Below are 13288 nucleotides of genomic sequence, written 5' to 3'. Positions count from 1 at the left end.
TACAGGAGAATGTCAGGGTAGCAGTCTGTCACCTGGAGCTTAATAAAAGTTGGATAATAATGATCCAAAATGCAAGAGTAAATCAACAACAGAATGATTTAAGAAGAAAGTTTGTGTTTTGGAATGGCCAAGTCAAAGTCCTGACCTTATTCCTATAGAAATGTTGTGGAATGACTTCAAGCAAGCAGTTCATGCAAGGAGCCCACCAACTACCCAGAGCTGAAGCAGTTTTGTAAGGAGGAATGGCCTAAAATTCCTCCAAGCCGATGTGCAAGACTGATCAACAGTTACTGGAAACGCTTGGTTGGAGTTATCACTGTACAGGGCTGGGGGAATTACACCAGTTACTGTAAACAGAGGTTCACGTACTTTTTCCAACAAATACATGTAATAATGGATAATTTTTCTCAATAAATAAATGAATAAGTATGTTTTGTGTTATTTATTTAATTTGGTTCTCTTTATCTAGCTTTAAGACTTGATATGAAGATCTGATCACATCTTAGGTCATATGCAGAAATAGAGAGAATTCTGCAGGGTTCACAAACTTTGTAGTACCACTGTAGGTACTTACTGCAATTAATCTACTTATTTATTTTTTTCTTTCTATATTATTGTGTATTGCATTGAACTGCTGCTGCTAAGTTAACAATTTCACAACATGTGCTGGTGATAATAAACTTGATTCTGAATCAATGGAAAACTACACAAACAAAGGATGCAGAGAAGAAGAAAAATTGCAACTAAATAGGTAGATAGATAGATAAATAAATAAATAATACTGAGAACATGAGTTGTAGAGTCTTTAAAAGTGTGTTCATAGCTTGTGCTCAGGGATCATTTCAGCATAGAGGTTAGTGAAGTTATCCAGCCTGGTTCAGGAGCTTGATGGTCGCAGGGTGGCAGCTGCTCCTGACCCTGGTGCTGTGGGATCTAAGGCTCTTTACAGGAATAAAGGTGGAGCTTAGGGGAATGATCAGGACAGTCTTGATCACTTTGACTGGTGCAATTGGGTTGAGGACTGTGTAACTTCCTGCTCTCATGTCCTCTGTCTGCCTTTAAATCCCAAACCAGGATTCTCCGCTGAAGGCTGTTCAGATGCTCTGGGTGAACCTGATCATGGACACATTTGCCTCCCTGGCCTTGGCCACTGAGCCCCCGACAGAGGCCCTGTTGCTTCGCAAGCCCTACGGCAGGAATAAGCCACTGATCTCTCGCACGATGATGAAGAACATCCTGGGCCACGGTGTTTACCAGCTCACCATTATCTTCACACTCCTCTTTGCAGGTCAGTTTTGCCGTTGGTGTTTTTGTATCTGTGGTTAATTTGCTCCTTCCTACTTGAACAAAGTAGTGGTTCAGGATTGTTTAATGTCATTTCCAATACATAAGTATAAAGGAGAACAAATTAGTTGTAACTCTGGATCCAGTGCAGCACGAAAAGAAATACAATAAGATAAAGATAAAAGGGAGGCATGGCCGCGCAGTGGTTAGCACAACACTTTACAGTACTGGCGACCTGGGTTCAATTCCCGCCACTGCCTGGAAGAGTTTGTACATTCTCCCCGTGACCACGTGGGTTTCCTCCGGGTGCTCTGGTTTCCTCCCACAATCCAAAGACATGCTGACTGGTAGGTTAATTGATAGTAAATTGTCCCGTGATTAGGCTAGAATTAAATAGGGACCGCCGGGTGGCCCAGCTCAAAGAGCCAGAAGGACCTATTCCACACTCTATCTTAATAAGTAAATAAATAAATAACACAGTAATTTTAAAAAAGTTAATATAAATGCTTAATGTAGCTTGTATGCATAGATTGACTGTATGTCCTTAAAGTGACACTAGGCACAGGAGATTTTGTACGTACATAAGGTGACTCTTGACAGGAAATGATAAAGTCGTGATGGTTGGGAGTACGGAGGGGTGGGTTAATGGGTGGGGGTGTTGATCGGTCTTACTGCTCGGGGAGGTTTTTTGAGTCTGATTGTCACTGCATGGATGCTGCGTGACCTCCTCCCTGCAGGTACTGGGTGGAGGAGATGGGAAAGTATTCCTTTCAATCAAAGTCAAGTTTACTGTCACGTGCACAACTACCTGTGAAGTAAATTACAGACACGAGAAAATATGCAGATGCTGGAAGAACTCAGCGGGCCAGGCAGCATCTGTGGAAAAAGAGTGAACAGTCAACTTTCTGATGTCTGGCAGTGGGTGTGGAGCACTCATCAGTTCTACAATGACAATGATTGGACAGTCTACTTGGGATAATTCCCCCTCTCTTATTAGCACATCATGAGAACTAGCCTCCCCTCCATGGAATCTGTTTACACTTCTCATTGCCTCAGTTAAGCAACCAGAACGATCAATGACCCCTCACCCTGGACAGAAGGTACAAAACCCTGAAAGCCAATGTCACCAGACTCAAGGACAGCTTCTACCCCTCTGTAATAAGACTGTTAAACAGTGCTGTTGGATTCTGATGTTTTTAATACAGGGTTCTTTCAGAAGTCAGGAAGGAGGCACAAAGCTGGTTGACTCACAGCCATTTTATTTAGCGTTAATAAAGGAAATGGGAGCAGAAGCTAGTCGCGGAAGGCTTAAGGACAGAGAGACTAGGATACTAAGATTAAGATGCTGTTGCCTTGCGGTCAGTAATTTTTACAGTACAGAGATGAGGACAATTCCATTCAAATTTATAAATATGAGTCAACCAATGAGTAGTTTCCTATTCAAATAATGGAGAGTTTTTCCAGACTTATATCATTAGGGGTCTATTAAACTTGCATATACATAATAGTACCACTAGGAAGCATTCTAGGCAGTTACTTGTATAGAGGTAATTATATAAAATACAAGCAGACAATCTAAGAATTAAACAGTTGGATCCAACTAGTCAGAATCAGGATTATTATCACTGGCATGTGACGTGAAATTAGCCCCCTGGTACAATAAGATGGACCTTTGGCCTCACAATCCATCTAGTTATGACCTTACACACTTTAGTCTTACTGCACTGTGCTTTCTCTGCATTGCTATTGTTTTACCTTATTCTGCCTCAATGCACTGTGTCATTATTTGATCTGTATGAACGGTATGCAAGGCCAGCTTTTCACTGTACGTGCGACAATAATAAACCAATGCCAAGTCCAGTTTTCTGTAGATTGAATTGTAACAATTCTTCTTCACAGGTGAGAAGTTTTTTGACATCGACAGTGGAAGGAATGCTCCACTCCACTCCCCCCCGACCGAACATTACACCATTGTCTTCAACACCTTTGTGATGATGCAGCTCTTCAATGAGATCAACGCTCGCAAGATCCACGGGGAGCGCAACGTGTTTGAAGCAATTTTCCGAAATCCAATCTTTTGCAGCATTGTGGTGGGGACTTTTCTGATTCAGGTACTGTGTTATTCAGTGTGTGTGGTGTTCAAAAATAGATTCATTATCAATGTGCATATGTGTTACCATATACGACCTTGAGATTCATTTTCTTGCAGGCATTTACAGGAAAATAAAGACAAACAACATAAATTATGAAAAACTATACATAAAGACTGACAAACTACCTAATACCTAACAGTTGATTTCAATCCTGTTTATCTGGAGTATGAATCGATAACCATATGATATAAGAACAGAATTAGGCCATTTGGCCCATCGAGTCTGCTCTGCCATTTCATCATGGACTTTACTTTATTGTCACCAAACAATTGATACTAGAGCGTACAATCATCACAGCGATATTTGATTCTGCGCTTCGTGCTCCCTGAAGTACAAATCAAAGTAAATATAATAAAAATTTAAATTATAAATCATAATCAGAAAATAGAAGAGGGAAAGTAAGGTAGTGAAAGTCAGGTCCGGATATTTGGAAGGTACGGCCCAGATCCGGGTCAGGATCTGTTCAGCAGTCTTATCACAGCTGGAAAGAAGCTGTTCCCAAATCTGGCCGTACGAATCTTCAAGCTCCTGAACCTTCTCCCAGAGGGAAGAGGGACAAAAAGTGTGTTGGCTGGGTTGGTCGTGTCCTTGATTATCCTGGCAGCACTGCTCTGACAGCGTGCGGTGTAAAGTGAGTCCAAGAATGTAAGATTGGTTTGTGTGAAGTGCTGGGCTATGTTCACGATCTTCTGCAGCTTCTTCCGATCTTGGACAGGACAACTTCCATACCAGGTTGTGATGCACCCTAGAAGAACGCTTTCTACGGTGCATCTATAAAAATTAGTGAGGGTTTTAAGGGACAGGCCAAATTTCATGGCTGATCCATTTTTCCTCTCAGCCTCAATCTCCTGCCTTCTCCCCATATCCCTTGACACCCCGACCATTCAATCTCTGCCTTAAATATACAAAAAAAAACCTGGTCTCCACAGTCACCTGTAGCAACAAATTCCACTGATTCACCACTCTCTGGCTAAAGAAATGCTTCCTCATCTCTGTTCTAAAAGGACATCCCTCTATTCTGAGGCTGTGTCCTCTGGTCTTTGACTCTCCCACCACAGGAAACATCCTCTCCACATCCACTCTATCAAGGCCTTTCCACATTTGATAGGTTTCATTTGGTCTCCCCTCATTCTTCTGAATTCCAGTGAATACAGGCCCACAGCCATCAAACGCTCCTCGTGTGACAAGCCTTTCAATCCTGGAAATACTTTCATGAGCCTCCTTTGTCCCTCTCCAAAGTCGGCACATCCTTTCTTAGTTAAGGGGCCCAAAGCTGCTCACAATCCTTCAAGTGAGGTCTCACCCGTGCTTTATAAGCCTCAACATTAAAGCACTGGTTTATTGGGCCTCATTACTTTTCCACTGTCCTCTGTCAGTGTGGAGAGAATCTGCTTGTTGCGCTCATTTCTCTGCATTGGAAGTGAAGCCACAAAGGAACATCTCTTTCCGAACCAAACCAGGTTCTGTCTGGGTCCCGGAGGAGCTCAGCGGGTCAAGCACCGTCTGTGGAGGGAGATGGACAGTTGCTATTTCGGGTCGAGACCCTTCATTGGGACTAGCAGGTCCCCTCCTATGTCCCAGAGATGTGCATATTAATAGGTTAATTGCTACTGGGTAGTTGAGCGGTGGGACCTGGAGTTGGTTTCTTGAGAACGTCTTCTTCTTTAATCCTTTTCGCTCCTTATGGAGCATACGGCCTCAACAAAAGTCCTCCACTTCCTGCGATCTCTAGCAGATGTTTTTGCAGTCTCCCAAGTTTGGCCGGCGGCTTTCAGTTCATCCAAAAGCCTACACCTCCAGGTTTGCTTTGGGCGACCTCTTCTTCTCTTCCCTTGTGGATTCCATTCGAGTGATCGTCGAGTGACATTCGACTGGCTCTTCCTCGAGGTGTGGCCAACCCATCTCCACTTCCTCCTCCTTATCTGGAATACAATGGGCTCTTGGTTTGCCCTCTTCCATAGGTCTAGGTTTGACACTCTGTCGTACCACTTGAGGCAGAGGATCTGCCGGAGGCATTTGTTGAGAAAGGTCTGGATCTTGTTGCAGCTGGTGTTCGTGATTCTCCATGTTTCGGATCCATATATCAGGATGGCTTTCACATTGGAGCTGAATATACAGAGCTTAGTTTTGACAGAGATGGCCGTAGACGTCCAAACAGGTCGTAGGGTTGTGAAGGCATGTTGGGCTTTTCCGATCCTTGCTCTGATGTCCTCATCTGTACCTCCTGATTTACTGATTTTGCTTCCGAGGTAGGTGAATTTGTCTACATCTTCAACTATTTGTCCTTCAATCCATAATGGCTCCTCTTGTTTGTTATTAATGCGTAGAACTTTGGTCTTCTCCTGACTGATCTTAAGGCCTACTCGCTGTGAGGTCCCTCCCAAGGAATCTACTTTCTTCTGCATATCTTGAAGCTGGTGTGAGAGAAGAGCGAGATCATCTGCAAATGCCAGGTCTTCCAATTTCCCTCTTAACGTCCACTGGATGCCTCTCTCTGAGCCAGCATAGGCTGTTCTTGTAGCCCAGTTGAGTACCACAAGAAAAAGTAGAGGCGACAGCAGGCATCCCTGTCTGACTCCAGTAGTGACCAGGAACTCTTCGGACAGTCTCCCATCGTGGATGACCCTGCATAAGAAGCCATCATAAAGCTTCTTGATGATATTCACCATCTCTTCCGGTACACCATAGTGTCGTAAGATGCTCCACATTGACTTTCTGTCCAGGCTGTCAAATGCCTTCTCAAAATCAATAAAACACACATATAGTGGAGTTTGCCATTCTGTTGTCTGCTCCACAATGACTCTAAGTGTAGCTATCTGGTCAATGCATGATCTCTCTTTCCTGAACCCTGCCTGCTCATCTCTAAGTCTCTGGTCAATGGCGTCTTTCATCAGCTCCAAGATGACCCTGGTGAGAACTTTGCTAGGAATGGACAACAAGGTGATCCCCCTCCACTTGCCACACAGTGAAAGATCTCCAGATTTTGGCAGCTTCACAAGGAGGCCCTTCTTCCAATCTGATGAGATCTCTCCTGTTCTCCATATCAAATTCAGCAGTATATGCAAATGGTCCACCATAACCTCTCCACCCTCTTTCAATGCTTCTGCGGGAATGTTGTCTTCTCCAGCAGCCTTGCCATTCTTCAGGCTTTTCAGGGCTTTTCGAATTTCTTGCTTGGTGATTTCACCTATATTGATGTTGAGTGGGTCTCCAAGCTCCAGGTCAGGTGGGTTCTGTGGTGGTGGTCTATTCAATACTTCCTGGAAGTGTTCCTTCCATCTCGCCAGCTGATCTTCAACCGAATGAGCAGATGGCCTGTCTTGTCTCTGGCAGGTCTGTTGAAATTGCTTTTCTTCCCTCTCAAAAGTTTAGTTGTCTTGTAGAGTGCCTTGAGGTCCCCTTTACTGGCCGCTGTTTCTGCTTGCTCTGCTATTTCATTGAAGTATGACCTCTTGTCCTTTCTGAGCTGTTTCTTCACCTCCTTGGCCATCACGCTGTACCTGTTGGCGGTGATTTGTTTCTGTTGCCGGGTTCTGGCCTGATTCAGCTCCTGTTAGGGCTTTTTCCTCTCCTCCACCTTCTGCCATGTCTCGTCCCTGATCCAAGGTTTACTGTTGACTGGTGGTCTTCCCAGTACTTCTTCGCAGGCTCCTACAGTGGCCTGCTTGAAGGTAATCCAAGCGTGTTCCGCTGTTCTCTCATCTTGTTCCTCTATTTGAAGAGCCCCAAAGCGGTTTTGCAAGGTGATGTGGAAATCTTTCTTGTTCTCTTCCGTCTGTAGTTTTCTAACATCAAACTTTATTCGCATGTTCTGTTGCTTGTTCTTGGCTGACAGCTTCATCTTCAGCTTTGCAACAACCAAATGGTTGTCAGATCCAATATCTGCTCCTCTCTTGGCTCTCACATCTTGCAATGAACTTCTCCAGCGCTGGCGGACTATGACGTGATCAATCTGGTTCTCTGTTTGATGGTCAGGCGAGACCCAGGTTATCTTGTGGCAGCGTCGGTGGGGAAAGAGGGTACCTCCAATGGTCAGTTCGTTGAAGGCACAGAAGTCGATAAGGAGTTCTCCATTTTCATTCATAATCCCCAAACCATTCTGGCCCATCTCTCTCTCTCCCTGCTAGTGTTATCGCTGCCTACTTTGGCATTCAGATCTCCCAAGACGATCAACATATCTTGCTTGGGTACCTTACCAACTACTGCTTGAAGCTGGGTGTAGAAGAGATCTTTTTCTTCTTCCTCTGCGTTGTTAGTTGGGGCGTAGCACAGGATAAATGGATACCTTCTGGAATCTGGACTCAAACCTGGCTGTGATGATACGGTCGGACACTGGTTCCCATTCTATCAAACTTCTGGCTGCTTCTTTGGACAACATCAGGGCCACACCAGCCTCATGCGGGTCTTCCTCTTTTTCTTTGCCGGAATAGAGCAGAGTTTCTCCCGTCTGCAGTTTGGTCTCACCAAAAGTATTCCACCTTGCTTCGCACATGCCCAGGAGTGTGAGGTGGTATCGGTTCATTTCCTTCACTGCCTGTGCACACCTACCTGTCTCCCAAAGTGATCTCACATTCCATGTTCCGATTAGGATAGATTTCTTCTGTGAGAGCAGCTTTGGAACCTCCATTATGGTTTTCCTCGGGTGAAGGAGGGTTGTCAGCCCTGCAGCTTCCTGACGGGTTTGGTTGCAGCGCGTCATCAGCCTCCTGAATGGGGCCCTGCTTTTCTCGAGATCTGGGTTAGTGGTTGACAATCTGTTGACGGTTTCTGTAACAATTGCTTGTTTTACGTGAACGGGTTGTTAGCCCATTGCACAACCCCCAACCTGGAGGACCAGGGGTTTTCTGTCGGGGTCACCTTCCCCTAGGCGATGGCATTTCCATGCTAACGAGCTCCACCTGCCCGAGTTTGAAATCAGAGTTTACCCTCTCCTAAATAGGCTGCCATCCAAGGCTAACGAGTCCTATCTACCCGGGTTTGGAATCGGAGTTTCTTCTCCTAGGCTACGTTGGTTCACGGCACCTTCTTCCATATTATCCAGTGCACCCCTCACACGAGGGATCCCCCATCCACCACCCAGGAGACGCACCTCAACGCCGTATAGCCCCAGCGTGAGGCTTGAGAACGTAGGATACAATAAAAATCGGATTAATGTAGGGTTTGTGTAATTGGGTGGTTGAACAGTCGATGTAACATAGAAATACACCCAAATCAGCATGAGTTCACCAGTCTGATGGCCTGGTGGAAGAAGCTGTCCCAGAGCCTGTTGTTCCTGGCTTTTATGCTGCGGTTCCGTTTCGTGGATGGTAGCAGCTGGAATAGGTTGTGGATGGGGTGAGTCGGGTCCCCAATGAACCTTCAGATCCTTTTTGCACACCTGCCTTTGTAAATGTCCTGGAACATGGGGACCCAAGATTTGACATTAATCAATACCAAACCTGTTCTCGTAGTGCAGGGGCTCCAAACCTGGGGTCCCAGGACACTTCGGTTAATGGTAAGGCTTTGTGGCATAAAGAAGGTTGGGGACCCCTGTCCCAGTGGGTGTACTTTGCAAACTAATGCGATTTTAAAAGATTATAGAAGGTGCTGATCCAGCATGAGGGTGTCTGATTCTAGAATTTTCCTCTGTTGCAGATCGTCATCGTGGAGTTCGGAGGGAAGCCGTTCAGCTGCTCGGGACTGACTCTCGACCAATGGCTTTGGTGCGTCTTCATTGGCATCGGAGAGCTGCTGTGGGGGCAGGTACGCAGCTCACCTCACCTCGCCTTGTGCTGAAGGAACTCAGCAGGTCACACAGCATCTGTGGCCAACCCTTCCTAGGGACTGGGAAGGAAGGGAGAAGAAGGGGAGAGAGGGGGAAGAGTACACGCTGACAGGGGATAGGTGAGACCAGGTGAAGGGGGTGATGGATGAAATAAGCAGCTGGGAGGTGATAGGTGGAACAGGTAAAGATCTGAAGATGGAGGAATCTGATAGGAGAGTGGACCATGGGAGGAGGGGCACCAGAGAAGGTGATGGGCAGGTGAGGAGAAAAGAAGCGATAAGAGGAGAAGTAGAATGGGGAATTGTAAAAAGGAGGGAAATCAGTGTTCATGCCGTCAGGTTAGAGGCTATGCATAAATTGAAGTACGGCATTTGTGTGAACAGCCAATATAACCAAGGACGTGCTGGGAGCAGCTGGCAAAATTTCACAACTTATTCCGTCGACCACACAGCATGCCCATGTTGTTCAACACAACAACGGAACAATAACAACAAAATAAGTCCCTATCCCCTACCCTCCCACATCCTCGTACACTCAGGCCTCCAACCTCGGGGTAGCCTGTCAGCCCTTGGCTCCGGACTCTCAAACACAAGGGGAACAGCTTTGACTGTTGCCATAGGATTCTGCATTCATCAGGGGGAGTAGCCAAGGTAACAAGATAATGTTCCAAACTGTAGCACTCTCTTTGTTCCCCTTTATTCATCTGTTGGTCAAACTTGGCTTCTTCTCCCTAAGGTGAGACCTCATAGTTTAAAACTATGAGAGCTGTACAGTGTCTTGCAAAAGTAATCGACCCCCACAACTATTTTCACATTTTTACTGTCATATTTTCTAAATTAGAAATACGATTTTTGAGCTAATCATCATGTTACATCATTGTGCATAGTTACAGCTATGTAGGACCCTGGTCAGACCCCACTTGGAGTAAGGTGCTCAGTTCTGGTCACCTCACTTATGGGAAGGTTGTGGAAGCTATAAAAAGGGTATGGAAACTATTGAAAGGGTGCAGAGGAGATTTACAAGGATGAGAATAGGTTGAATAAACTCAGTCTTTTCTTCTTGGAGCGATGGAGGATGAAAGGTGACCTGATAGAGATGTATAAGGTGATGAGAGGCATTGATCACGTTGATAGAGACTTTTTCCCAGGACTGAAATGGCTAACACGAGAGGGCACAATTTTAAGGTGCTTGGAAGCAGGTACAGAGGAGATGTTAGGGTTAAGTTTTTTTTATGCAGAGAGTGTTGAGTGTGTGGAATGGGCTGCCGTTGACGGTGGTGGAGGCAGATACGATAGGGTCTTTTAAGAGACTCCTGGACAGGTACATGGAGCTTAGAAAAATAGAGGGCTATGGGTAGCCCTAGGTAATTTCTAAGTAAGCACATGTTCGGCACAGCATTGTGGGCTGAAGGGCCTGTATTGTGCTGTAGGTTTTCTATGTTTCTATGTCAATTCAAAAGAAAAATTCCAAATTGCTAAAAATTAAAAACCAGAATTGTGAGGCTGAAAAAGTATTCATCCCCTTTGTAATTACTATGCTAACTTTCCTCTGGTGCCATATTACCTTACCAATTCACCCAATTCGTTGATGTAGAAAACTGGAGGATCATCTGTTTTCAATGAATTCATGATAATAAATACCCATTCTATCTGTATGGTCCAACAGTATGGCAGATTTTCAACCGACCAAACCAAAATGAAGACAAAAGAGCATTCGGGACTAGTAAGGAAAGATAATAGAGAAGCACAAATCTGGGGACGGGTACAAGACCATCTCAAAGGCATCAAACCTACCTTGGAGCTCATGAAAAAGTGGGAAAAATATGAAACTACAGCCACACTGCCTAGGTGAGGCCGCCCCTTCTAAACTTAGTTGCTGGAGAAGAATGGCAGTTGTAGGAGAGGCTATTGTGACGCCAGTAGTCACCCTGAGTGAGCAGCAGAAGTGAGTGGCTGCAACTGGAGAAGAATTTCGTGGCTCCACAATTTCTTAGGCCTTGCACAAAAAAGGTATGGAAAAGTGGCGAGGAAGAAGCCCCAGCTTTAAAGAAAAAGCATATCCTTGCCCATAAAGACTTTGCAAAGTGTCACTTTAAAAAGGTACTGTTAAGATGTGGGAGAAGGTCTTGGGGTTGGATGAGATTAAAGTGGAATTTTTTTGGCCTCAAAATGAAGCGTTACGTGTGGCATAAATCTAATACTGCGCATCAGCCAGGGAACACCGTCCCTACTGTAAAGTATGATGGATGTAGCATCATGCTATGTGGATGCTTTACAGCAGCAGGGGCAGGATTGATGAGAAGGTGAATGCTGGTAAATACAGAGAGATTCTGGATAAAAACCTGCTAGCTTCCGCCAGAAGGCAAACTGAGAAGGAAATTCATCTTCCAGCAGGACACTGCCTGAGCGACCATGGAGTGGTTTCAAATGAAGAACATTTTTGTCCATGAGTGACCCAGTCATTGTCCAGACCTTAACCCAATCGAACGTCTCTGGTGAAGCCTCTAGGTTGCTGTCCACTGCTGCTCCCCAACGGACCTGGCACAGCTCGAGCAGTTTTGCAAAGAGGAATCTCATTCTATTGCATTGTTCAAAGCTAATGGAGACTTATCCAAAAAGACTACTGGCTGTAATAGCTGTGAGAGGTGTTTCAACTAAATACTGAACAAAGGGATACGAGTACTTCTGAACTGCTGACATTTTGGTTTTTGAATTTTTAATTTTCATGCTTTACAATTTCCCCTGATTTTTTGGAGGATCTACTGTGAAAAGAGGAGCTTGTGATTCTCAAATAAGTAATGTTAGTTAAACTGATCAAAATCCCTGGTTGTAATACTCATTTATGCGAACAAAGGTCTGGGAGCTGAATGCTTTTACAAGGCACTGTACATAGGGTAGACAGTATCTTTTCCCCAGGGTAGAAATGTCCAATACCAGAGGACATGCTTTTAAAGATCAGAAGAGGGCCGTTTAAAAGAGATGTGAGGAGAACGGCAGGTGTTTGGAATAGATTGCCAGGAGTAGTGGAAGAGCATAAAGTAGCTTCAAGGTCAGCACAACATTGTGGGCCGAATGGCCTGCCCGGTGCTGTACTGTTTGACGTTCTGTGTTCAATGCGGAGACAAGTGCATCGAACAATTGATGAACTTTAACTGGAATGACTGAGTCATGTCTCCTGGTAGCTGCCTGCCGCAGTGTTTTCAGTGAGTTAGCAACAGCAATTCCCTCGCAAGTGAAGAGCTCGCAACAGGAAGGATGGGAATTTATGTCATAATTTGCGTTCCAAGTATCGCGGGTGGGATGTGAACCCCACTGCCTTTCGAACTTGCAACTCACTGAGCCACATCATTGAAGAAGTTCAAAGTAACTGTATTATCGAGGTACATACATGTCGGCATATACTACCCTGCTTGCATTTACTTGCAGGCATTCGCAGTAGAGCAGAGAAATACATGGAATCACTGAAAAACTACACACAAACAAGCAATCGGACACTGAGTTAGTGCCTTTAGTGTAATAAGGTATCCCTGGGAATATCACAGGAGTGTTAGAGCATTGAGCAGTACAACACAGTACAGACCCTTCAGCCCACAGTGTTGTGTCAACCTTTTAACCTGTTCTAACTGAACACAGTTCTCCCCAGTGTGGTCTAACTGGAGTTTTATGCAGCCTTGACATTACCTCGCATCTCTTGATAGTGAACCGCCGCTCACAGTGTTGGTAGAGAAGGTTTGCCTCAGAATAATCTAGAACGTGTCTCCTTCCCCCCCCCCCCACACGGCCATTGAGTCTTCATAATGATAACCGGCTCAAACTTCTCTGCACAGGTAATCGCCACCATCCCGACCAGCCGTCTGAAGTTCCTGAAGGAGGCGGGCCACGGCACAACGAAGGATGACATCCCTGAAGGAGAACTGATGGAGGACAACGACGAAATCGACCACGCAGAGATGGAACTGCGGCGAGGACAGATCCTCTGGTTCAGAGGTCTGAATAGGATCCAGACTCAGGTATGCTGACAACCCCACAGCCCACCACAGCAATGGATCCGTGACTGGAAGCTCTCACTCGAAAGGAATTAGATCACC

At 45.3% G+C, this 13288-nt stretch overlaps 1 protein-coding gene across 8 annotated transcripts in view; it reads left to right on the top strand.

Moving 5' to 3' along the window:
• LOC140717343 (plasma membrane calcium-transporting ATPase 1-like) overlaps window positions 1–13288 on the top strand; it is a 328298-nt gene that overhangs the window by 292228 nt on the left and 22782 nt on the right. For all 8 annotated transcript variants that reach the window (XM_073030837.1, XM_073030844.1, XM_073030840.1 and 5 more), the window contains 4 exons: window positions 1075–1288; window positions 3184–3395; window positions 9072–9179; window positions 13028–13210. In XM_073030837.1, the coding sequence (XP_072886938.1) occupies window positions 1075–1288; window positions 3184–3395; window positions 9072–9179; window positions 13028–13210 (717 nt within the window). The remainder of the gene's footprint in view (window positions 1–1074; window positions 1289–3183; window positions 3396–9071; window positions 9180–13027; window positions 13211–13288) is intronic.

This window comes from Hemitrygon akajei, chromosome 27, assembly GCF_048418815.1.
Source record: "Hemitrygon akajei chromosome 27, sHemAka1.3, whole genome shotgun sequence".
Taxonomy (NCBI): Eukaryota; Metazoa; Chordata; class Chondrichthyes; order Myliobatiformes; family Dasyatidae; genus Hemitrygon; species Hemitrygon akajei.
This window is presented reverse-complemented; position numbering and strand designations above follow the sequence as displayed.